The sequence below is a fragment of the Chlorocebus sabaeus genome, chromosome 2 (assembly GCF_047675955.1).
Source record: "Chlorocebus sabaeus isolate Y175 chromosome 2, mChlSab1.0.hap1, whole genome shotgun sequence".
Taxonomy (NCBI): Eukaryota; Metazoa; Chordata; class Mammalia; order Primates; family Cercopithecidae; genus Chlorocebus; species Chlorocebus sabaeus.
Genome location: NC_132905.1, coordinates 94,089,130 through 94,116,479, shown reverse-complemented (window position 1 = coordinate 94,116,479; position 27,350 = coordinate 94,089,130). Strand labels below are relative to the sequence as shown.

General features: G+C 40.4%; 1 protein-coding gene across 1 annotated transcript in view; it reads left to right on the top strand.

The window, feature by feature from the left end:
- The window catches only part of DSCAM (DS cell adhesion molecule), an 812,825-nt gene that overhangs the window by 727,541 nt on the left and 57,934 nt on the right, over positions 1-27,350 (top strand). Inside the window, exons 21-24 of the mRNA XM_037985374.2 lie at positions 14,087-14,240; positions 20,945-21,062; positions 22,536-22,699; positions 24,300-24,398. Of these exons, the coding sequence (XP_037841302.1) occupies positions 14,087-14,240; positions 20,945-21,062; positions 22,536-22,699; positions 24,300-24,398 (535 nt within the window). The remainder of the gene's footprint in view (positions 1-14,086; positions 14,241-20,944; positions 21,063-22,535; positions 22,700-24,299; positions 24,399-27,350) is intronic.

Below are 27,350 nucleotides of genomic sequence, written 5' to 3'. Positions count from 1 at the left end.
GCTGCATTCCCAGGTATTTCATTCTTTTTGTGGTAATTGTGAATGGGAGTTTATTCCTGATTGGGCTCTCAGCTTGACTGTTGTTGGAGGACAGGAATGCTAGTGATTTTTGCACTATCCTGAGACTTTACTGAAGTTGTTTATCAGCTTAAGAAGCTTTTGGACTGAGATGGTGGGGTTTTCTAGATATAGAATCATGCCATCTACAAATAGGGATAATTTGACTTCCTCTCTTCCTGTTTGAATGCACTTTTATTTCTTCTCTTGCCTGATTGCCCTGGCCAGAACTTCCAATACTGTGTTGAGTAGGAGTGGTGAGAGAGGGCATCCTTGTCTTGTGCCAGTTTTCAAGGGGAGTGCTTCCAGCTTTTGCCCATTCAGTATGATGTTGGCTGTGGGTTTGTCATATATGGGTCATATTATTTCGAGGTATGTTCCTTCAATAACTAGTTTATTGAGAGTTTTTAACTCGAATGGATGTTGGATTTTATCAAGAGCCTTTTCTGCATCTATTTGAGATAAACACATTGGTTCAAAATAAAGGGATGGAGGAAAATCCTGTAAGTAAATCAAAAACAGAAAAAAGCAGGGGTTGCAATCCTAGTTTCTGACAAAACAGACTTTCAACCAACAAAGAACAAAAAAGACAAAGATCTAACTGTCCTAAATGTACATAATCCTGTATTTTATGTAATGGTAAAGGGTTCAATTCAAGAAGATTTAGCTGTCCTAAATATATATTCACCCAACACAGGAGCACTCAGATTCATAAAGCAAGTTCTTAGAGACCATCAAAGAGGCTTAGACTCCCACCCAGTAACAGTGGGAGACTTTAACACCCTACGGACAATATTAGACAGATCATTGAGACAAGAAATTAACGAAGATATTCAGGACTTGAGCTCAGGTCCTGAATTAGATGGATCTGATAAATATCTACAGAACTCAAATGGATCTGAAAGATATCTACAGAACTCTCCACCCCTAAACAACAGAATATGCATTCTTCTCATTGCTACATGGCACTTACTGTAAAATTTACCCTATCAATCAGAAGTAAAACACTCCTCAGCAAATGCCAAAGAACTGAAGTCAGAACAGTCTCTCAGACCACAGCACAAATTCAAAATCAAGACTAAGAAATTCACTTAAAACTCTACAAATTACATGGAAATTGAATGACCTGCTCCTGAATGACTTTGGGGATTAATAATGACATTAAGACAGAAATCAAGAAGTTCTTTGAAACTAATAAGAACAAGGATACAATGTACCAGAATCTCTGAGACACTGCTAAAGCGGTGTTAAGAGAGAAATTTATAGCACTAATTGCCCATGTCAAAAAGTTAGAAAGGTCTCAAGTTAACAACCTAGCATCACAACTAAAAGAACTAGAGAACCAAGAACAAACAAATCCCAAAGCTAGCAAAAGATAAGAAATAACCAAAATCAGAGCTGAACTGAAAGAGATAGAGACATGAAAAACCATTTAAAGGATCAACAAATCCAGGAACTTGTTTTTTGAAAAAAATAAAATAAAATAGATAGGCTAATAAAATAGCTAGACTAATAAGGAAGAAAAGTGAGAAGATTCAAACAAGTACAATCAGAATAAATAAGGGGGATATTACCATTGGCCTCACAGAAATACAAACAACCATCAGAGAATATTATGAACACCTCTATGCACATAAACTAGAAAATCTAGAAGAAATGGATAAATTCCTGGACACATACACTTTCCCAAGACTGAAATAGGAAGAAATTGAATCCCTGAACAGACCAGTAATGAATTATGAAATTGAGGCAGGAATAAGTACCCTACCAAACAATAAAAGTCCAGGACTAGATGGATTCATGGCTGAATTCTACCAGATGTACAAAGAAGAGCTGGTACCATTCCTATTGAAACTATTCCAAAAAAAAAAATGAGGATGGGGGGACTCCTCCCTAACTCATTTTATGAGGCCAGCATCATTCTGATACCCAAATCTGGCAGAGATATGACAAAAAAGAAAACTTCAGGTGAATATCCTTGATGAACATCAGTGCAAAAATCCTCAACAAAATACTGAAAAACTGAATCCAGCAGTACATCAAAAAGCTTATTGATATGGTTTGGCTGTGTCCCCACTCAAATCTCTTCTTGAATTGTAGCTCACATTTTCTCCATGTGTCATGGGAAAGACCAGTGGAAGGTAATTGAATCATGGGGGCGGATTTTCCTGTGCTGTTCTCATGATAGTGAATAAGTCTCATGAGTTCTGATGGTTTTGTAAAGAGCAGTTCCCCTGCACATGCTCTCTTGTCTGCCACCATGTAAGACATGCCTTTACTCCTCCTTCGCCTTCTGCCATGATTGTAAAGCCTCCCCAGCCATGGGGAACTGTGAGTCCATTAAACTTCTTTTTCGTAATAAATTACACAGTCTCTGATATTTCTTCATAGCAGTATGAAAATGGGCTAATAACACTTATCCACCTTGATCAAGTAGGCTTTATTCCCAAGATGCAAGGTTGGTTCAACATATGCAATCAATGTGATTCATCACATAAACAGAAGTAAAGACAAAAACTACATGATTATCTCAATAGATATGGAATGTGTTTCTAAATCTTCTCAGTGTTTTGTGCAGCAATTTTTGCCTATTTGTTTGATGTCTATTCTTTAAGAAAGTGGAAGGGAAGTCTATGTTGTTTTTTATAAGTTTATTCTTTAATAGTGGTCTTTTTTCCCTGTTATCCTATTCACAGAGTATTAGTCTGGTCTCACACTGCTAATAAAGACATATTCAGGATTGAGTGACTTATAAAGGAAAGAGGTTTAATTGACTCACAGTTCAGCATGGCTGGGGAGGCCTCAAGAAACTTACAATCATGGTGGAAGGGGAAGCAAACTTCTTCACATGGCAGCAGCAAGAGGAAGTGCAGAATGAAGGGAGGAAACGCCCCTTATAAAGCCAGGTCTCATGAGAACTCACTCACTATCACAAGAATAGCATGAGGGTAACCACCCCCATGATTCAGTTACCTCTCACTGGGTCCCTCCCACAGCACATGGGGATTATGGGAACTGCAATTCAAGATGAGATTTGGGTGGGGACACAGCCAACCCATATCACACAGTGACCCAGCCAGTAACTACTCAATCTTTCTGTTGAAGCTATATTTCAGTTTTCTCCTCATATTGTTCTCAGTGGTCATTGGTCTGCTAGGCATTATGTAAAGCCATTCAATTGCTATAACTGGTAAAATGCAGATGGCCTATACTCAAGGTAGGAATCTTGGCCTTTAAAATTCTGAGCCCAATCGTGTAATTTATAGAGCGAAGGAAAATATAAGCATATATTCCACTAAAATTTTCATACGGAAAGAGGCCCTGGAAATCTCTTTTGAAGCTCAGTCTCAGAAGACTGCCTGCCCGATTTGTCAGATAGCCTGTCACTAAGCATTCTGACTTTGAGGTAGCATTCATTCAGACTAGGTAGCCTAGTGTATGTCACCCTGAATGTACTTCCCCGTTGCTGCGTAGAGCTTTCTGATTATCCACAGGCTAAAATGCTCTTTAAAAAACTTGACTTTGTTTAAGTAGTTTTAGGTTCACAGAAAAATTGAGAAGAACGTACAGAGATTTTCCAAATACCCCTGCCCCTACTGCACAGCCTCCTCCGCTATCAACATCCCCCAACAAAGTGGTACATTTATAACGATGGTGGAACCTACATTGACACGTCATCATTAGCCAGTGTTCATAGTTTATATAAGACTTACTCTTGGGGTTGTACATGCTATAGGTTTGGACAAATGTTCGATTACATGGATCCACCATTAGAGCATCATGCAGAAGTTTCACTTCCCTAAAGTCCCTCTGTGCTCCACGTATTCATCCCCTCACCCTCTTAACCTCTGATCTTTTTACTGTCTCCAAAGTTTTGCTGAAATGCCCTTTTTATCAATCAGCTTTTGGAGCTTTTGGAAGATTCCAGCTCTGAAAACATCTCACCTTTTTGACTTGGCCCGACACAAACATTTTGTACGATTTAAGGAAATAAATTGGTTTTAAATCATTTTTCAATTAACACTAGTGGAAACAGCTATTTTTTCAATATTGTAAATTCTGCATATATTATTTTTATTACTAAGAATTGTGTTTCTCATTAACTTCTTTCTTGTATGTGAGAAACCATATGATAACAAACTAGTATTTTTGTACAGAATTGTTGAATAGGTATAACAGCAATCAAGTTAAATTAATAATGCACCTTTGACAGACAGATAATTTTCGTGGCAAGTGGTATGACAACGAAAAGGGTATGGGGCAAAATTGTAGCAAAGGAAGATTGTATTGGTTAGAAAGAGCCTGTTAACGTAAGTATCCGTAATGCCAGTCGGGCTAATTGGGTGGTGCTTCTAATTCTAAACAATTACATCAGGAAACTAGTTTTTCTCATGCTTTCTCTGGGTAACAACTTTAATATAGTTGCAAAACATTATAGCAATAACTTTTATATTTTGGAAGGCCAAAAAATAAAATATTTTATATTTGAAAGGCTTTTTAAAAGTAGCCAATAGTCTATGTATATAGTTATATATATATATATATATATAGTCATACATATAATGGTATCTATAGTAAGCTCAGTAAAAGGCAGAGGAAACTACCAGAATTGCCTGACTGTTATCCCGTTTCTACCCATGTTGGCCCCTCAACCTGTGCCTTTAGGAAGATCTTTCTGCTGTGACATCTTTTATAGATGGGAACTGTGAAATAAAATGGAAATTAGATCAAAATATATTATACGTAAGATTTGTAAAAATCTTAAATTAATCCAGTGAACTGCTTATGCTTAATGGAATCCAGACCATTTCTCTGCCACTAAACAGAAAGATGTTAAGCATTCTGAAAGTGCCTTACCCTATAAGTAAAAGAGCTGTCAATTTTGTTTATTGCCTTGGGGGAGTTTTTATTTCACTGCCGTGAACATTCTATCTGTGAAATCACAGCCTTCAAGTTTTTTTAATTGCATGTTAATAATTAGCTATCAGAGCTTTTTAAAACATCGCATTTCCTTGATAGAATTAGTTTTTCATTAAAAAGCTAATTGAAATTTTTTAAAGTAGAATTCCTTTTATATCAGATAGGCTGAATAATTTGACATGAACAGCCTATGGCTCTGTAGTCATTTTATACTCATTATTTTCTATTGTACTCAAATCATTTCTAGGTCATTACTAAATTCACCTAATACAACAAGAATTTGTTCAGTCTATTCCCGTTACTGGTCATTGAGTCCCAACTCTAAGCAATGCTCTGAACCAGGCTCCCTGCAGAGTGAGTAGGGGGATGGGTCAGTAGAGGGAGTAGAAAGGTGGGTCAGGGAGCCTGACCCCCAGGTAGATGCAGTAAGCACATGCAAGACCATAACCCACAGTGGAATAAAGGCAAACACTATGAAAGACAAGGGCAGACTTAGCCACTGATTGAAAGGACTAGAGAAGGCTCTGCAAGGTCTGATGGGTGCAGCTATGAGCTAAATAATGTGAGGGGTTTGGAAATGAATTTGGCAATTCCTGGGTAAACATCTAGTTTTATAGACATGACCAAAGAGTGTTTAAAGTGCCTCACTGTGGTTAATTGTATCTTATATACTGGTGAAAAGCATCTTACACATGAAAAGAAAAATATCACATCGACACCACAAGGCAAAAATAATTGTGGAATGAAGATAGATCTAGAAAACACTGTTCCCAGTCTTTCCGTGGGTTGACCTTGAAGCTGTCGGAGGAAACTAACCTTCTCACAACCCATACACTCTTTTGACTGGAAGGGTAAACTGTGCACGTTTAGTTCCTTAGGAACCCGCAACTCTACCCAGCCGACCTAAAGCAAAAACACACAAAGACAAAACGCTTGAAATGTGAACAATCTGGCTTGGGTGTCACAAGAGTTATCCCATTAACTGTATTTTCCACTATGGATACGGCTTTGGGGAGGCAAACATGTCAGAAGTCTTGTAAAATCTTGCTATAAATATTTTTTAAAACAAATATATGAAGTTTCCATTTATTTTTCATGCATCTTTTAAATATTCATCCATGTCTTCAACTATGACAGGGTTGGTTTTAGAAAGATTCAAATGAGTTTATATCTAAATTTTAGTAGAAATTGGTCAGACTTCTATAGTACCTCATTTTAATCTTCTGTTTCCTGTGAACGTTTCTTACTCCTTGGGGGCGGGAACTTACCTTATAGTCTACACACTGCAACTGAACTCAGTGAATGACCATGAATTAAAGCCCAGTCATTATTTACAAGCCCTTCCTATTACGAGGTATGAAGCTAAGAACTTTTGCCTAGATTTTCTTCCCACAGCCCAAAGGAGAGAACTATAGTCCAGCAAGTTTTTATGTCTGGTCTATGGGGTCCTCTAACTCTTGCCATCATCCCTCATCCACAGACCTCCATACTTTCAATGCAGTGGTGTCTGCCTAGATCCCCCACCACCTCCCACGGTAAATACCATGACCAGCCCACTGTAAGAACAGTATTTGAGATGGTTCACTACATAAACAACATGCATATTTTACATTTTGTGTGTGTGTCGTCAGACCAAATACCCAAACCTTTCCCTAGGAACACTGTGGATTGCCCCTGTTACAAGACATCAGTAGAGCAGGACTCCCCAACCCCCGGGGCACAGACTAGTACTAGGACCTATATTGCATGCTTCTTATGGGAATCCAACTAATGCCTGATGATCTGAGGTGGAACAATTTCATCCTGAGACCATCCCATCCTACCGTGTCCAACCATCTGTGAAAAAAAACTGTCTTCCTTGAAACCTGTCCCTGATGCCAAAAATGCCGGGGACCGCTGAGCCAGAGACAGCCCTGTTCTCATGCCACCACGTTATCTGGTGGACCAAGAAATCAGTAACTTGGCAGCCACTTAGGGCCATTTCAATTGAGACGTGATTAATTAATAATAAATGTTAGGTTGCTTCTCAACTTGGAGAGAGCCTACATGTTTAAACACATTTTAGATGAGGAATAACAGGCTTTTTTCTCAGCTGGCCAACAGGAATTTATGACAGATGCAGAATAATTGGCAACCCCAGTCCACAAATATCCCATCCACTTCCTCAAGCTGGGCATGGACAGAGCAGGATTAAAAATAAGCCGTGGAACAGAATCCCTGGCATTCTGGTTCAGGGCTATGGGGGATGGGATCCCTCAAGTCCGTGCCCGGCCGCACCTGCGTAATGTTGGCTGTTTCTGTATTTCCACAGGTCACAAAGGAACTCTTACATCTTCTCTTCAAACAAATGGTTAGCACAATTATTGTAGTCCACTCAAAATTAATTCATACTTTAGGTTCAAAATTAATTCTTACTTTAGGCATAATAAAATCTAGGATGACTGGTACGTCTGTCTTAACTCTAAAGAAGATGAGATTGGAGAGTTCAAAGTCTACCTGAAGAAAAGGAAATACTTAAATATTAAGAAAAGTGTCTTTGTTGCTTCCCCACAGATTTCTCCTTTTGCCACATTTGGTTCATTAATCTCTAAGAAACTCCATTGTGAGTTTGCCCTTCTTTATACCATAGTGTTTATCTGTCATCCTTGATGGCGAAGCTTTGCTTTGTTCCTTTAAAAAAAAAAAAAAGATTCAGAGTCTCTGAAATAGTAACCCAGCTGATACATCAGGAGAAATCTGGAAATCAAAGTGATCCCTTCTCATTGAACATTCTCTGTATTTGGAAGAGAGTGCTACATAATAAAATATGCATGTAGAAAGTAGCAAGTCAGTTTACACACTATTGGATTGTTGTGTTGGAAAATCTGGTATCCAATAAAAAGAAAATTAATGAAATGTAAATATAGTCCATGCTATCCTAACTTACTAAAATATGGAGGGAAATGCATAAAAAATAAATAGAAACTTCATATATTTGTTTTAAAAAATATAAAATAAGGACATGACATTTATCATCCCTTCTTCTCAGAACAAGCATTTTTGGCTGAGTATTAAGAAAAAGGATTTAATCAACTAGATTGGCTCTACTACACTAAGAGAACTTCTGGTTATTTTCTTCCCATTTTGCTCTTTTTTTTCTTTTTTCTCCTACCTCCTCTTAAAATGGTTAACAATGGTTGAGTTACGCACCATCCATAGCTAAGGATTCTGTTTATAATAAATACTACATAATTTACACTGCATCCCTCTGTTGGAGGCATCTCATGCCTATGGGTCTCTCTCTCAAGACATCCAGGCTTGCTCTGTCCTCTAGGGTCCACCAGTAGGCATCCTTACCCCAGTTCACTCTAGGAGGCGTGGCCAGTCTGGCCCAGCCTCCTCTCCTGTTGTGAGCAGGGCTAACCTCTGCCACTGTGGCTTGCCATTAACCTTCTCAGGGGTGACTCACTTACCAAGCTCTGTGTCCTTCAGACTCCAGGTTCTCTGAGAGATTCCCTAGAGCTCGAAGCCCTCTTCCACCTGTAAGAGGGAATGCTCACAGACCTCTCTCAACAGAAAATCCTTATTCCTGCCCCAGCCTCTTTTGGAGCCTGGAAATGGGTGATTGACAAAACATCAGAACCAGCAAGTCCTGCCCAGGTGGCCTCACAGCTCTTGTTAGGAAAGAAGGTACTGGCATCTTTAGGAACATTCTCACACTTTAAGATCATTGCTAGAACTTCCAGAGAATAGGAAGAGTCAACTTTAATATCCAGTTACATATATTCCAAAGAAAAATAAATCAACTCTAATGGCTTAAATTGTTCAGTTATCAATTTTCTGCTTGCCCTGCTACTAAGACCAGGAAAATGGTGCCTAATTATGGCAGTCCTCAGAGGAATACACTGTGGCATCAAAGGGTGGTGACATCAGTGCAACTAACTTGCCCAGATAACCAATAGGAGCCACTAACAGCTTGACTTTATTCTTTTTCACCCTAACCTACAGAGAAATGAAGGAAGTTTCTATTAATATACCTTTTTTTACTTCAATTCTTGATTAGTCTTCTATATAAATGATGAAACAAATCTTGTTGCATAAGAAACCATATTTTATTGTGGATTTTAGCCACGCATTATGTTACAGGCAAAAATTAAAATGTGTGTTTTGGAGGTAATCAAGAACAAATTTTACTTTGTCAACAGGATAAAGTATGGAGTTTCAACTAAAAGCTATGTTGTCTATATAGAAAAAGATCTTTATTTTATAAATATATCTTAATGCTTTCCTGATGCTTAATGTTCAGTAGAGCAATGGTTATAATTTGCACATCATTAAGCTTTGTAAAATTAATTTGGCAATGACATAGCCTTGGAGAATCATACAGTGCAAGTGCATGCAGTCTCAGGATTGTCTCTGGTTTATCAGGAAACAGGCCAAATTCCCCCTGAACTCCTAGAGGGACTAATTTTCCCATAATACTCTAAGACATGACTGGAGTGTTGTAGTGGGAGGAGGGTGGAGTTGAGGTGTAAATGAGTGCATACACATGCACATGCATGCTAGATTATAGGCATGTGTCTAAGGAATCCATGCAAGAGTCTCTCCAAATCATCTGACACTGTGTACCCACAAATTAAAATTTTGACAATAAGTAATTATCTGACATTATGTTTTGTTGAGGAAGCATGAGATTGTATGACAATTAAGAGATATAGTGAAGATTTAAATCCCCTGTTTAACTGCATAGCTGGTATTGTAACTTATGCAGCCTGCGGAGGCATGTAAGGTTTATTGAAAAGCCAGCAAGGGTAAAAGTAAGCCCTTCTTGTTTTGGTCACTTATAATTGACAGCATAAAGTGTGAGGAAACAGCACCAGACTTGGGACCAGAGGCCCTGAGCTGGAACCATTGTTTTGCACTTGTCTGGCCTTGTGACATCAGTGAGTCACTTGCTTTCTCTGAACCTCAGTTTCCTGATCTATAAAATGGATCCAGCTCTACCTACTCCACATGGCTTTTTAAGGAAAAAATCTGACCTATCTAGGTCTATGTCTCCTTGAAGTTCCATTAGTTTTGTTTCATGTAATAATAAATCCTAAACATTTTTTCACCTAATAACCAAGCTTCATATCTTTGAATAATAGGTGAATATTAGATGAATAAATGTTTAGAATTGTTATGTTCTCTTGATGAACTGACCCCTGTTCTCATTATGAAATTTCTCTCTTTCTTACTGGTAATATCCTTTGCTCTTAAATCTATTTTATCTCTTATTACTATAGCCACTCCGTATTTCTTTCGGTTGGTGTTATCATAGGATATCACTTCCGTTCCTTTATTTTTAACCTATTTGTGTTTTATATTTCAAGCATGTTTCTTGTAAGCAGCATATAGTTGGATATTGCTTTTCTATCAGGTCTGACAATCTTTGCCTTTATATATTTAGATCATTTGCACTTAAAATTATTATTAATATGTTTATGTTTAAATCCGTGGTAGTACTATTTGAGTTCTGCTGCTGTTGTGCTACTTGTTGCCCTTGTCACTCTTTTTCTGACTCCTTTGGATTTCTTTTTGTAATTCCATTTTATTTATCTTATTAGTTCATTAGCTTTATTTTATGCTATATTTGGTAATTTCAGCAATTTCCTTAGGATTCACAGCATATGCTTTTAACATTGTAGTGTACTTTCAAGTGGTATTACACACTTTGCATATAGTATAAGAAACTTATAATCATATACTTCCATTTTGTCCTCCCAACCTTTGTGCTATTGTTAAACATTTTACTTTTATTTATATTATATATACACATTACATTGGTATTGTTTTTAACTATCAACCATATTTTAATAATATTTAAATAAGAAAGATCATATATATTTATCTATATAATTACCTCTTTTTTCTACTTATTTGTGTATATTTATGTCTCTATCTGATATTATTTTCCTTCTGCTAGAAGGACTTTCTTTAACATTTCTTGTAATATAGGTCTACTGGTGATTAATTCTTTCAGCTTCTTATGTATCTGAAAAAAGTCTTTATTCAATTTCATTTTGAAATATATTCGTTGAATATAGAATTCTAGGTTGATTTTTTTCCTTTAGTACTTGAAAGAAATCATTCCACTGTCTTCTTACCTCGATTGTTTTTCAAATGAAATTGGCTGCCATGCTTATCTTTGTTCCCCTTTATATAACATGTACTTTCTCTGGCTACTTTTAAGATTTTCTCTCTAGCACTGAAACTAAAACTCTTGAGTAGTTTGATTATGATGCTCCTGGGTATAGTTGTTTTTTTTTTTTTAATATTCTTGTGGTTAGAATTCACTGAGTATCTTGGCTCTATGGGCTACAGTTTTCATCAAATTTGGAAATTTTTCAACCACAATTTTTTACAACCTTTTTTTGGTCCCGTCTCTCTCGCCTCGTTTAGTGACTTCACTGCATGTATGTTAAGCATCCTGATATTTTTCCATAGCTCACTAATGCCCTGTTAACTTTTTTATTCTGTTTTCTATGTGTTATTTATTAATATGTCTTTGTGAGTCTCAAGTATCTGAGACAGGTCTCAGTCAATTTAGGGAGTCTATTTTGCCAAAGTAAGGATGTGTGCCCATGACACAGCCTTAGGAGGTCCTGATAATATGTGCCCAAGGTGGTCCGGGGACAGCTTGGTTTTATACATTTTAGCAAGACATGAGACATCAATCAATTTTTTAACATTGGTTCCATCGGAAAAGGCAGGACAACTTGAAGCAAAGGCAGGACAACTCAAAGTGGGGAGGGGGCGTCTAGGTCCTAGGTAGATGAGAGACAAATGCTTACATTCTTTTGAGTTTCTGATTAGCCTTCCAAAGGAGGCAATCAGATATGCATTTATCTCAGTGAGCAGAGGGATGACTGAATAGAATGGGAGGCAGGTTGGCCCTAAGCAGTTCCCAGCTTGACTTTTCCCTTTAGCTTAGTGATTTGGGGGCCCCAAGATTTATTTTCCTTTCACATCTTTAAGTTCGCTAATCATTTTTTCTGCAATATCTACTCTGCTGCTAATCAAGTTCAATGTATTTTTTATCTCATGCGTTGTGTTTCATTTCAAGTTTAACTTAGGTCTTTTTGTATCATATCTACTTAAATTTTTGAACATATGCAGTTATAATACAGCTATAATACAATTATAACTACTTTATTGCCCTTGTTTGCATAAATCTAATGTCTTTGCCAATTATGGTGAATTTTGATTGATTGATTGATTTCTTCTTTATGAATTATGTTTTCCTGGAAATTTTTATGACAGCTTTATTGAGATGTCAATCACTTTTGAATTCAACAATTCAATGGCTCTTCGTATATTCACAGAGTTATGCAACCCTTACCACTATCTAATTTTAGAACATTTTCATCACCCTGAAAAGAAAATCCACACCCATTAGCAGTCATTCCCAATTTTCCCCTTCCCCTACCCTGCGCCTGACAACCAGTAATCTAATTTATGTTGCCATCAATCTGCCTATTCTGAACATTTTAAATAAAGGGAATCATAATTGTGTGGTTTCTTATAATTGGCTCCTTTCACTTAGCATAATGTTTTCAAGATTTATCCAAGTTATAGCATCTATCAGTACTTCATTCTTTTCTGTTATCTCATAACACTCTGATATGGCTTGGCTCCGTGTCCCTACCCAAATCTCATCTTAAATTTTAGCTCCCATAATTCCCATGTGTTGTGGGAGAGACCCAGTGGGAGATAACTGAATCATGAGGGCAGTTTCCTCTATACCATTCTCGTGGTAGTGAATAAGTCTCAGGAGATACAATGGTTTTACAAGGGGAAACCCCTTTTGCTTGGCCTTATTCTTTCTTGCCTGTCGCCATGTAAGACATGCCTTTCACCTTCTGCTGTGATTGTGAGGCCTCCCCAGCCATGTGGAACTGTGAGTCCATTAAACCTCTTTTTCTTTATAAATCAACTAGTCTTGGGTATGTCTTTATCAGCAGCGTGAAAACAGACTAATACAGACTCCATGGTATCGCTATGACATATTCTGTTTATCCAGTCATCAGTTGACAGATATTTGGGCTATTTGTATGTGAAAATATTTTATTAGGTATTAAACTTTGTGAACTTTACCTTTTGGAGTACTGGATGTTTCAATTTCTATAAATTCTATAAATATTCTTGACCTTTATTCTTGGGTGTAGTTAAGTTACTTGGGAATAATTTGCTCTCTCTAAGTCTTGCTTTTAAGAATAATTAGGAAAGACTAGAGTGGTATTCAGTCTGGGGCTAATTATTTCCCCTTTGTGGCAAGACCCTTATGCACTATACCCAAAGAATGATGAATCTTGATGTTTTCCAACCCAACTGGTGGGAACAGCCACTACTCCCAGCCCTATGTGAGTGTTAGGCACCGTGACCTCCAGTTCTTTCAGGTAGTTCTTTCCCTGGCCTCAGGTAGTTTCCTCACACACATCCATGGCTCTGCTCAGCTGAATACCCAAGTAGGACCCTTTTCAATCTCCAGAGCTTGTCCTTTGTGTGTAGCTCTCTTTCCAGTGCTCTTCCTTGTGAACTCTAGCTTCCTTCAGGCTCTCAGCTCTGCCTCCTCGGCCTGGAAAGGCTCCCGAGTTGAGGAGGCAGAACTCTCTATTTTATCAGAAATAAAATTCACACTGCCCTAAAAATTGCAAAAAATCTGCGATTGTGGGGTTTTCTTCATTTATTTCCCATTGTTCAGAGATCACTGTCATTTATTACCTGATGTGCAATGCCTTTAGAACCATTGTTTTATATGTGGTGTGTGTTCCTCAGTTGTCTCAGGTAGGAGGGTAAATCTGGTTCTTCTTACTCCATCTCAGCCAAATATAGAAGTGCTGTGGCCTGTAATGTAAAGGGATAAATTATTTATTGGTGGCCATCAAAGCTGCTACAGAGAAAAATGTAGATGGTGGCTCAGTTAAACTCACCAGTTATATTTTATATTGCAAAGCCAGCCTTTTAGAGGGGAGTGAGTTGTGAGTTTTGTTTGTTATGATATTTACTATGTTCGTGACCATTCGCTTGGGAAATCCATTTTTACCACATGCTTCTTTGAATGTGGGAACACTTATGTCTCCTTTCACAGGTGATCAGCGAGTTTGAGGCCTCTCCCGACTCGTTTTCCTACAGAATTCCCAACCTGAGTAGGAATCGTCAGTACAGCGTCTGGGTGGTGGCTGTGACTTCAGCTGGAAGAGGCAACAGCAGTGAAATCATCACAGTCGAGCCATTAGCAAAAGGTAGGCAGTGGCAGTAAGGACCTCATTTCCTGTTGTAACTTGACTGTTTTTAAGTCTCCATTGTACCTGAAATAAAACTTACACGTCCCTAAAAATTAAATAAACCAGAATATCACATTTTAGCTCAAGAAACAGGGTTGTGGCTAGCAAGCTCTGAGCTTCTGCCCCGTGAGAAAGGAATTCCATGGAGGTAAACACAGAGCTGAGAATGAGTGGCCTTACGATGGAAGTATCTGAAACTTAGGAAGGGAGACCCCATTCACCCCTTGGAGTAGCTGAAAATCACTACATGGCATTTTCCCAAGGATGTTCTACTTTCACCAAAATCCGGTATCACACTTCTTAATGAGAAATGTCTGTTTTAAAGTCTATGGAATTTGCAAGCTAAAAAATATTTTAAAATTGTTCACTCTCTGTTGATAGAATGCTATAAGCAAAGACTTGAAGTAACAGCAGGAAGTAGGAGTCACCAAAGAATAAAAAGTTCCTGAAAGTAAATATAATATCTTCACATTTTTCTGTTAGACTGGTCCTTAAAATGCACATGCAGGCACAGGGCATTCTTGCCCTTCTGGTAGTCACTACCATCCAGCGTTTCCAAGAACCCCCTAAATTAGCACTCATAATAAGTCAATTTCCTTACAACACAATTCCAGGCCAGCAGGAGTTGCCCCTGATTTGGGGCTACAGAATAGTGGCAACTTATTACTATATGTTGCCACTAATATGTCCTCTGAGAGCCAGAAAGAGAACAATAAACATTCCAAGATTCCAATTTTACCTCCAAGAATTCTCTTGATAATGTGCTTTTCAATGAGATAGTTAAGAAATAGGCAGAATAAAACAGTGAAGGGAAAAAAAAAACTGCAACAAAACACATAGAATTAACAATAATATTTCTTCCTTTCCTTTGTGCTTTCAAAGTTCTATCTCTCGACACAGTCAGAAAGGCCTGGCTAGTGCAGTGGGGTATGACTTACTCAGGGGGGGAAGAGTTAAAAATTCCCATAGAAGCACGTCTTGCCTGGGGAAGTTCAATGTCCTCTAGTCATTTAATAAGTCATTTTGAGTGCCTGTTGCATGTCAGGATCTGTGCTGGGTACACAGAGGATTTGATCAAGGGAGGCTGACTGCTGAAACAAATGTTCCCTAAATCTCAGTGGCTTCACATAATAACATAGTCCAACAGAGATATTTTTGGTCAGGGCTCTCTTGGGTGGCCTATTGCACATGGTGTTTCAGGGATCCAGGCCTCTTCCACCTTATGATTTACAACCCTGGATTTCTCCTCATTTAAAGCTACATTGATGGGGGAAGAAGGGAGTATGGAGGGTTTGATGAGAGGTTTTCATGAGCCAGATATGGAAGTGTATATGTTATTTTTACTAATATCCTATTGTCTAGAATAAAGGGATGGACCCACTAGGGAAAAGAAAGTGGGGTTTGGAGAGCCCAGAGGAGTCTCTTAAGATGATCTAAGAGATGTGTTCACTCCCTGACTCCCTTGATCTTACAGTCTGGTGGGGAACCAGTCAGTGATATGGTTTGGCTGTGTCCCCACCCAAATCTCATCTTGGATTGTAGCTCCCATAATTTCCACGTGTCATGGGAGGGATCCAATGGGAGGTAATTGAGTCATAGGAGCGCGTCTTTCCTGTGCTGTTCTCATGATAGTTAGTAAGTCTCATGAGATCTGATGGTTTTGTAAAGGGGAGATCCCCCACACATGCTCTCTTGCCTGCCGCCACCTAAGATATGCCCTGTGCTCCTCATTTGCCTTCTCCCATAATTGTGAGGCCTCCCCAGTCATGTGGCACTGTGAGTCCATTAAACCTCTTTCCTTTATAAATTACCCAGTCTCAGGCATGCCTTTATTAGCAGCGTGAGAACAGACTAATACAGTTAGTAAACAAAGCATCACAAAAGGATATGCATAAAGACAAACTGCAGTCAGTGCTATAAAGAAATGGCATGAGAGGACCTCACCTGGAGTGTCAGATGGAAGACACACTTGGTCCCTGAGGACAAGCAAAGGCAGTTATGTGAAGAGGGAAGAAGTAAAAGCAGTCAGAAGCTCTGCAGGGAAAGATTTAGCAGGTGGGAAGTCCAGGACACTGGACCCTGCTGGGGCCGGGGAAGGAACAGTGGTCCCAGAGATGCTGGGAAGGAAGGCAGGGACCTGATCATGCTAGGTTTTCAACACTGTGTTAGGGATTTCAGATTTTCCCATAAGAGAGATAAGGAGACAGTGTAGGGTTTTAAGCAAAGGAGGCACATGATCTTTGTGTGTGTGTGTGTGTGTGTCTGTCTGTCTGTCTCTGTGTGTGTGATAAACCTTATTTTTTAAAACAGTTTTAGACTTACAGAAAAATTGTGATGATAGAATACAGAGTTGCCATTTACCTCACACCTAGTTTTCCTCTTTGTAGACATCCTAATTAAATGATGCCTTTATTATGGTTAATGGCAGGTGTGCTTTTTTTTGTTTTGTTTTGTTTTGTTTTTTTAGACAGAGTCTTGCTCTGTCACCAGGCTGGAGTGAAGTGGTGCCATCTCGGCTCACTGCAACCTCTGCCTCCCAGGCTCAAGCGATTCTCCTGCCTCAGCCTCCCAAGTAACTGGGACTACAGGCACGTACCATCACGCCCAGCTAATTGTTGCATTTTTTTCTTTTTAGTAGAGATGGGGTTTCACCATGTTGGCCAGGATGATTCTGATCTCCTGACCTCGTGATCTGCCTGCCTTGGCCTCCCAAAGCACTGGGATTACAAACGTGAGCCACTGCGCCCAGTCAATGGTGGATGTGCTTTTTAAGACCACTCTGATCTCTCTGTCCTGAATGGACTGCAGAGGGGGAAGGGTGAGAAAAGCAGATGCCCAGCAAGGAGGCCAAGGGGTCACCCAGTGAGGCTTGGAGTAGCAGAGTAGCAAAGAGGATTGAGAGGAGAAGCCTAGGGGCCTGGGCTGTGTTGTGGCCACAGAGCAGAGGAGACTCAGTGGCAGAAATGGAAGAGGGTGGAGAGGGAGATAGCAAGAATGAAAACCCAAATTCTTATGTGGGTTATCATAAGTGGAGGCATGATTTATTGATGAAGAAGACCATGGAAGAAGTGGATTTTGAAGCCAGTGAGAGGAGGCACGGGCATTTGGAGGGGTTCCAACATGACGAAGAGCCATTCACTCAGAGGCGTCTATGCACTGAGGTGTGTCCTGGCTCTCGAGAGACATCTGGAAGGAGGCAGAAATTCAGGGGGGTCAGCATCTGGGTATCCCTTACACCTGGGATAGGAATGAGATTGGCTGGGAGATGGAGGAGAAATGAAGGTACAGGATGGCCTCTCAAAGGGAGTGGGAGCAGTTAAAGGAAAAGGGGAAAAGTCAGAGAGGCAAGGGAGCCAGGAGGGTGTTAGGCTGCAGATTCAAAAAAAGTGCTTGCAAAAGGAGGGAGCGGTCAGCTGAGGCTGCTGCTGCTGGAAAGTCAGGTGAAACCAGGCAAAAATGCCCCTCAGTTTGGCCACATGGAGGACCGTGGTGACCTTTCTGTGAGCAGTGTCAGTGAGTGTGGAGGGGCATGCAGAAATGAACCTGAGTCAGGTGAGAAAGTGGGTAGGAGGTGAGGGGCAGGCTGACTGGGCAGAACATTCCTTCAACACACATCACCTGGAAGAAGTGACAACCAACAGAAGAAGCTTGGAGGTGTGGGAGGGTCTCATTCGAGGAAAGGCTCTGGGTTCATGGTTTTTTCGTGAGGCCTGCCATCAGAACATGTTTGTGTGGTAATGGGAAGATCCCAGTAGAGAGGGAGAAAGGAGAAATCAACAATACATAAGAAAGAGCCCATGACCACAGCACTGAGGTTTAGAGGAGGAAATGCCAGTAGGTTCACAGATTTGGTGACTGGAAATGCAGGATTCCTGGATGGTGTCCCTGAAACAGGCAACTTGGGGGGATGGTGGAGGGAAGCCCAGAAGTGTGAGAAGAGGAGGGACAGTAGGAAGCCATCATTGCAGGGAACGGGGAGGACATTTACTAAGGAAACAGTAAGACCGGCAGGAAGTACTGACAGTTCAGTTGAGGTTGGTGATCCTAAATGGTGGTCAATCTCCAAGTACTCTATTCCATGAATTTTTTCTAGAAAGGTTCAACTTTTCATGCTTAAGGGAGGTTGATTCAGGGTTAGGGTTGCTGTAGGTAGGTTTTCTGGAAAGGGGATAAGCTAGGGAGTGCCCCAGGATGGAGCAGATAATCAGTTGGGCAGCCCCCACCCAGAAGCCCAGACACTGGTAAACCATTAAGGTTGAAAGGCCCATCCTAGAGGGGTGGGGATGTCCACAGCAGAGGAGACTGAGACAGGTTATTCTGTACTTGTTTGGAAGTCAAGGCAGACCAGCAGCAGTCTAGCGACAGGTAAGAGGGTCCAAAATTCAGATATAGATTGAAGAAGAGGAGGACCACTGCTTTTATGGAGGGAGTGGCAGAATGGGGCCATGGCACTGGTCCTGGGGGAAGCCCCTCCTAGGAAGGGGTCCAGGACACGAACGAGGCACAGAGAATCTGGCACCATGGCTGAGAACAAACAGGACCCGAATCAGAGGGGACATCAGGTTGCAAAGGGATTCAGTTTCTCATCAGAATCACCTGGGATACTTGTCAAAAGGCAGATGCCCCAAGCACACGAAAGAGCTGTTGAATCCACAAGGCCATGGTGGGAACCTGCATTTTAAACAAAGATTCTAGGGGATTCTCTTAACTGCCCCAGGTCTAGTGTGTTGAGTTGCCCAGTCATGACATTTCTGGCCAGAGACCCTTTAAATTTCAACTGTCTAAAATGGGCATTGAGCTATAGCATTGGAGGTTGTTGGGCTTGAAGACGAAGTAGCTCTAGCTTGTATTTTTAAAATTGCTAATGGAAAAGCATTCTCAAGTTAATTTGAGGGGTTATGCCCAGAATGTTAAAGAACAACAATGGAATAGAATGGAACAGGGTCAAATCAACTAGACTAGACTAAACTAGGGTTAAGAAAGGGTAGAAAACATCATAATGCATCACATATAGTGAAGTCTTTATTCAGGCAACTTTGTTTGCACTCACACAAACATCCCAATGCATGTGTAGCTTCTGGAATTTGATGTAAAACATATTTCTTAAAGTGGCTGACTGTTAAAAAGCCAGAAAGCCGATAACTCTAGCTGAATTTCTCTAGCCACCCCCCTTTTACTGCTGAGGACATTCTCCACTCTCTAAAGAACTGTCTGAAGAGTGTGAAAAAGAAAATGCCAAAAGCTACCAGTGTGGGAAATCTAATGCTGCCTAATCAGGACCTTTTTGTTATCATGATGCAAAATCAGCAACGTCAATGACTGATGAAATGAGCCCTGCCTTAGAATACTTCATCTCAGTCTGTGGAAACTGCTTGAAACATGGGTTTTGCTGCAACAAAAAACAAGGTCTAGCTTCTAAGCCCTCTGGCGTTTCCTTTTTCTCTCTACTCTTGCCCACAGTGCCCGGAAGCATAAATGTCTGATTTGATCTGGTAGATCGTGGCTAATGTGGGTATTCTATACTAGGATGGCTGCATAATGGCTTGGCTCTGGGTACTCTGCCCTTCCTTGGATTCTAGAGCTTCCCTGGGGGAGCCCTCCCACCTTCCTTTGCCAGTGCAAACCCTCAACCCAGAAATGGTGCAGGGGTCTCACATTGGTCCCATTTTTACGGGCTCTGAATCAGATCAAGGCCGCCTGCCACCTGTGGTTTTCGGTCTGTGCATCTATTGAGGGTGAGCTCCCATGGGGGCATCTGTTTCCTCTATGTCCCCAGCTCCATGACAGTGTCTGAAACATACTGGCTAAAACAAAGGACAGGAGAAGCCCCTGGCTCCTGTTTATGCCCCAGAAAGTAATGTCCCAATGTATGACACAGACTGAGCAGATTGTTTTCCTCTAGAAGACTTGCATGTGGCGTCCCTGTCAGCTTTTGTGACTCACTGATGGAGGTAGTACTAGAACCTCTCATTGCTGGCCACACTGGACTTCAAGGCGAGTTCACCATGAGCTTTTTCCCTTGTCTCCTGGGACTTCCTGCTACCTTGGGGCTGCGCCAGCACCAGATGCCCCTGGCAGATGCTCCTGTTTGGGTATCTGAATCACTGTCCCAAGCAAACGGTTGTTCTTCGAGAGAGGCCGCTCTGAAAATGTTCATTCTCCTTAATGTGTGTCCTAGAGATCAAGTTGCTATAACACAGTCGGGAAATTGATAAGTAGAACTTCTTCCAGTTTTACTCCTTCCCGTCTTTGGGGCCTTTGTGTTTTGTATTGTCTACTTTCTCTGATATTAAAGTATATTTTCATGAGCAGTTTTTGTGTTGAGATAAATTGCTTTATAAAGTGCTTTGAAAAGTAATTGGGCTGATAGAAAACACAGCTTGGAGCTGCTTGGCCTATGAAGCCCCAAATATTTAATTTGGACTCCTCATGTTTAGTCAATAAAAGAAAAGAAAATGCTACAATGGGAATTTTCTGCTAGTTGTGTGTTCTTACAATGACAATTCCTCATAACCCAGGTACCAGGGAGTAGCGTAGACAGTTGTAATGTGAATTGGCTTCACATCCATTTTTGGGTATTGCCCTTATTGAGTAGGTCACGTTGGCCTCTGTGTAGATGCATCTGTGGAGTAATCAGGCTTCCACTTCATTTGATTCCTCAGCTCCTGCGCGAATCCTGACCTTCAGTGGGACAGTGACTACTCCATGGATGAAAGACATTGTCTTGCCTTGTAAGGCTGTTGGGGACCCTTCTCCTGCGGTCAAATGGATGAAAGACAGGTAACCAGTAACCCAATGTATGCCAAGCTCAGCTAATTTGGATTGTAATTTCTTTAATCTGTGCATTTTTCTTCCTGTGAGGCAGTAACGGTACACCCAGTGAAACTCTAAGAGATTACATCTGACATACTTAGGTTGGGTCTAGTGGTCTTCTAATTTTGTGTTTGTTTATATTAGTGAAAACTCAAGGAAACCTACCAATTCTTCTGAGATGAGGGCAGGGAAGAAATCTCGGCTTTAGCACTGAAAGGGTCTGATTTATTTTATCAACCCTCTGTTAATTCAGAGCCTTTTAATTCATGAGAGAATGCTTGCAAGGAAAATAGTCGAACCAACCCAATTATTGTGGACGTTTGCTGTACCCTCTCAGATAAATTGTCCATGTAACTGAGATGAATGTACCCAAGGTTATTGTGTGACTTAACACCTATCTCTTCTTCTTTAAAGATAGTGAACTAACCATAACTCAAATACCCTGAGAAAGGACTTTAAGAAATGGAGTACATTAGGACTTTGCTAATTTAAAATCTGGTTCTCCATACTCAATAGTAATTATTAAAATAATAGGAGCCAAGATAGAGGGAGAGAGTGAGTGAGATGTGGTCTGTCCATATAACTTTTTAAAGTGCTTTATCTCTATTCAGGAGAAGAAATTAGGATATAAGTAAAGGGTTGAAAATTCATTTATGAGCATAGAAATGTGATATAATGGATTCAGAAGAAAGCCTACTTTCAAGCAAAAGCACTTAGAAGGCATAAACTATAGAAATAATGGCTTGGTGTAGTGACCAAACTGTAGAAATAATAATGGCTTGGTTTAGTGACCACTTTTCTCATGCATTTAAAATTGGTTCATCCAAATGAAACATGTAGCTCCCAAGGTCAAGCTGGCATTCTGTGGGAATGACCCCAGAGGACTGGACAATCTGCCACCGGAGCAGTGGTTATGATGGCCACGCAGTTCTTTTTATACTGGGGTAAACTCATCGCCCTCTTGAGATACCACATGTCATTTTTCATGCCAAAATCATGAATAATTGTGACTTGCACTGAATCTAAAAATGATCCCAAGGTTTAGTTTCTCCTATATTATTTGTTCAACCTGGCGCTTCTGCCTACAGAAGAAATTCCCAGAATTGCCAAAACGAGGAGATCTCCAGTGCCCACAGAATGAAGTAAAGAAGGACCCATCAGTCTCTGGCATGGATGAGGAGCCCATTGACCTGAGCCAGAATCTGGGCCCTTGACGCAGATCTCGTCTTCAACATAACATTTTTTACAAAGGAAACCTTCAGCTACACAGCTATTGATTGTTTTCATTATGTAATCATATTTAGTTCTTTCATAATGCAAGAAATATGAAGCTTTCAAACGTGTTGTTTGCTTCACAGAGAGTCTTTATGCTTTTCCCCAACCTCAGCTAATTTGGATTGTAATTTCTTTAATCTGTGCATTTTTCTTCCTGTGAGGCAGTAACGGGACACCCAGTCTAGTAACGATTGATGGGCGGAGGAGCATCTTTAGCAACGGAAGCTTCATTATTCGCACGGTGAAAGCGGAAGACTCTGGCTATTACAGCTGTATCGCCAATAACAACTGGGGATCTGATGAAATTATTTTAAACTTACAAGTACAAGGTACAAAATTTGAGGACTCTTTTTAATGATATATTTTACATGTACACTTTGTATGCAAAGAGTAACATTGAACACATTTTAAAATCAGCCCTTAGAAAGAGCTAATCTCTGTCTTCATATTACAGAAAACAACCACGTGTTCATTTTGCAAAATGTAAACAAATCAAAGAAAATAAAAAGCATGCACAACCTCAGAAATACCAAGATACAAAACATCTTTGCATACAGAATGCCTAGTCTCTTTTTTCTTTAAGCGTGCATATCTAAAAAAGTCCTTCTTAATTTCCATTAATTGCACTGTTTACATATGTGTAGGTGTATCCCCAGAAAACACAAACAAAAAACAAGTCTGAATTGTGGTCTTTGTCGTATGCTAATTAACCCCATTTTTATATGCAGTATACTTTATAAAATGACAGTGACTGGAGCTCTAACTAGATTTCTATAATATTTAGCTATGTATTTAATACTAAGTATTTTTCTTGATATCATACACAAAATGTGCACAACTTCAAAAGATTGTCATATTAAAATTTTGTGTAAATTCCAATCAATAACTGATTGAGTTCAGATTTGTATGCACAGCAATATTTTATTAGTAGAAAAATCAAAGTGTGTGCCTCTTTGGATTTAGGTGTTGTCACATTAATAGATTACAGCAAGTAAAAGTAAAATCAATACTGTTCTCAGTGGGATGGAAGGAAAGGAAAAGGATTATATTTCTAAAAATACTGCAAAATTGATCTTGAATTTCAAGTTAATTGAAGTCAGGATAATTCGAGGGCATTTTGGAAGACAGGCACTATATTATGACTCTAAAGAGATAGGCCAATATCAGACTTCTCTCAGAGGAAAAGAGAAGGGAATTTTATATGAAGCTTTATATGAAGCTTTCTATATGATTTGGATAACCTGATTCTGAATTTCTTTAGTGTTTCTGTCCTCAGAACCGGTCCAGACTTATTTACCAGTATGTATTCTACAAGCCTTGTAAGAGAGACCAGTTCATGTTCTGCAGTTCAAAGGCCTGCTTTTGATTTTCAGAGGGGTGTGTGTATGTGTGTGTGTGTGCGTGTGTGTGTGTGTGTGTGTGTGTGTGTGTTGCATCTTGGAGGAATAGCTTAGAAAGTGAAGACTTTTCCAATTCTTTTTCCCACTAGCTACTTTTCCTCCTTCCCCTTTCCCATCCTGAGAAGAACAGAACTGCTAAGTGGATGCCATTTATCTTTTCCATTTAAATTTCATGGCTGAAATTCATAGTAAAATGAGGCATGTATACTTAGTAAGTTTAAAGAAGATTTCAATTAGTGATGAATAACTCAAACAGTCAAGGAACTAGTGAGGAAATGCGTTAGATATGAATCCAAGAAGAAATGTGGCTGATTTTTTTAAAAAAAATAATAGATTCACTCTGTTCTATCTCTTTAGCCCAGGATATCAACTAAATAGACATTTTGACAGAAGTGAATTGCTTATTTTGGCAATCTAAAACACTTATTTAATAAGTGGCTGTTAAAAATGAGTTGGTAAATGACTGTTCAGGAAAATTAAAGATGTGAAAAAACTAATTCTTGTTTTCTAAAAACTGTTCCCTCTCTAGTTCCACCAGATCAGCCTCGGCTTACAGTCTCCAAGACCACGTCTTCCTCCATCACCCTTTCTTGGCTCCCTGGAGACAATGGGGGCAGCTCCATCAGAGGTAATAAGATAGAGATTGTCCACAATAGTTGATTAGTTGTGTGATCCACATGCCAATAAGTGACACATCTTCAGCAAATGACTGGTATGTGTTAGTTTATTCTCCCAAAAAAATACATATAAACAGTCCCTCCATAACCTACGACAGAAACTATACATGCATTTTTAGGATATTTGTTGAAACTCAAATCATTCATCCAAGGATGGTTATTCACAGAGTGAAATATCAACAGTTGCAAGAAAGAAAGAGAAAAGAAATTTGGACATCTCTTTTTTGAGATTCTAAATACTGTTTCTTTTTTATTTTGTCAACACAATGTCATTCATTTATGTAACCATACGTACTGTCCTGACTTAGAAAGTAATAAAAGACAGAAGACCTAAAGTGTACATGTAAAACAATCTATTTGCAGAAAGCCTTTGCAATTAGTTCATAGTTGAAGTATATAAACAAGATTTTGTTTTTTTGAGATGGAGTCTCACTCTGTCACCCAGGCTGGGGTGCAATGGCACTATCTCAGCTCACTGCAACCTCCACCTCTCTGGTTCAAGGGATTCTTCTGCCTCAGCCTCCCAAGTAGCTGGGATTACAGACATGCACCACTGCGCCCAGCTAGTTTTTGTATTTTTACTAGAGACAGGGTTTTGCCACATTGGCCAGGCTGGTCTCGAACTCCTGACCTCAGGTGATCTGCCCACCTCGGCCTCCCAAAGTACTGGGATTACAGGCGTGAGCCGCCGCACATGGCCTAAATGAGGTTTATATGGAAGGAGTGAGCATGATCGTTCTAGTGTAGGTGGAGTTAAGCTAGAGACAGAAGATACACAGGAAAGAGGACCTGAGCCATAAAAGAGGTCCCAGGGCTGGGGAGAGAGAATAGGGGCTTAGACTTCCTAAGGCAGAGAACACCCTTTCTTCTGAAAGGGAAGGAAGGCTTCAGAAGTAAGCCTTGGGAAGGCTTGGGAAGTAAACCGGAATTCAGGAGCATTTCAGAGTGACTTCAGTGGTGTGTTGGATCAGCTCCCTCCAGCTCCAAGAGTGAAGTGTCCTATACCTTCCCAGCTTTGCACTCAGTAGCTACAGCCATCCTAAGAACATTCCCTCACCATGGAAATCAGAAATGCTACAAATAAGAGCCTTTTTTTTCCTCTCCAAGAACCAGTTGTTAGACTTATCAGCATTCCAATAGGTGAAGGCAAGATCTTTCTTTCTTTTCATTTTTTTTTTTTTTCAGGAAAGAAAAAGTGAGGTGGTTTTTTTTAAAATAGTGGTGAGGATGTGTCTGTGGATTTGAGGATCATGGGATAGGTTTGTAACAGCTGCCTTGTGGAATGCACAGGGAGTCATTAATAGATGAACAAAGTCATTGCCAAGAAGCTACAAGGACCCAGCTGCAGATGCACAGCACAAATTGTAGGAGTCACAATTATCACAGTTTAATGACTTTCTCTTCTGTTTTGTTTTGTTTTGTTTTGTTTTGTTTGAGATGGAGTCTCACTCTGTCGCCCAGGCTGGAGTGCAGCGGCATAATCTAGGCTCAGTGCAACCTCTGCCTCCTGGGTTCAAGTGATTCTCCTGCCTCAGCCTCCCACATAGCTGGGACTACAAGCGTGCGTCACCACATCCCGCTGATTTTTCGTATTTTTAGTAGAGACGGGGTTTCACCATGTTAGCCAGGATGGTCTCAATCTCCTGACTTTGTGATTCACGTGCCTTGGCCTCTCAAAGTGCCGGGATTACAGTCCTGAGCCACCACGCTTGGCCTAATGACTTTCTTAAATGATTCTGAACAGCTGGGAAGAAAAGTGGATCACAGATTACCAGTAACATAAGCATGGCCAGAAGTCTAAAGAGTGGGAGAAACTAGGCTCCTTGTTGAAATGGCCTACCAAAGGTTCCAGGCTGACTAGAGAACCTTCTTATAGGAAAAAAACGGGGGGCACCTGGGGATGGGCTCAAGGGACCCTAGGCTTTAGGCTCAAATGAAATGAGGCTTGGATTCTGCAAGTGTGAGAGCGTGGGAGAGGTAGGATAAGAAGGGTGTCAGAGCACAGGGTCCTCGAGATGAAGCCAGTTTTAGTGAGGGAGAGTTTCCAAGACAAAGATAACCCGACATTCCTGAAACACCATAGTGACCAAAGCCATTGCCATCATCAGGAGGTGTCGTAAGTTGTGTGCCCACACTGATGGACACTGATGGCACTGAGGATGATAGCAGGGGACGGGGAACTATACAGGCCTATCACCAAGGATTAGAGGAGATTTTGAGGTGACTTCAAGGGTGGAAAGTGGGAGGAAAGCGGAATCGCTATAATGTGTAGGGCAGCTGGAATACAGGCTGGGATGTGGCTGGGAGCAGGTGCACAGATATCACCTGTCAGGTACTGAAGGAGCTTTGCGGAGGTCAGATGAGGAACACAAAGGCTCAGGAAGGAGCAGGGACCCTATGGCTACAGAAGTCCAGTGGGGAGAGAAGGCTGAGAGGAGTAGGGAAGACACTGACCATGACCTCAGAAGGAGGCATCAGAGATGAGTGATCGCCATGTGAAGGATGTGGAAATCAGCAAACCTGCCCATTTGGGTTTAGGAGACACTGTAGTGTGCAGGGAAAAAAATGCTTTGTTTTTATTAAAATGGAGCTCCACAGGACAGGAATAGAAGGTACCAACCCGTCGTTGCAAAGACACCATATTCCAGGCCAGCTAGCCAGGGTGGAGAAGGAACATGGCTGTAGATAACAGGGATGAAGGAGCTAACAGGAAGAATATTTCAGCATTCACGGGGATGAAGAGCATGGGCTTCAGGCTGACTGAAGGGTCTGTGTCCTCCTTTCCGCATGTGGGACTCACCACTTAGCTGCTCTGGATCTCAGTATGGGAGAGTCATCACTGTTCCATAGACTTGCAGAAATCCTGTAAGCAAAGGGCTTAGGACAGGGCTTGGCATGGAGTG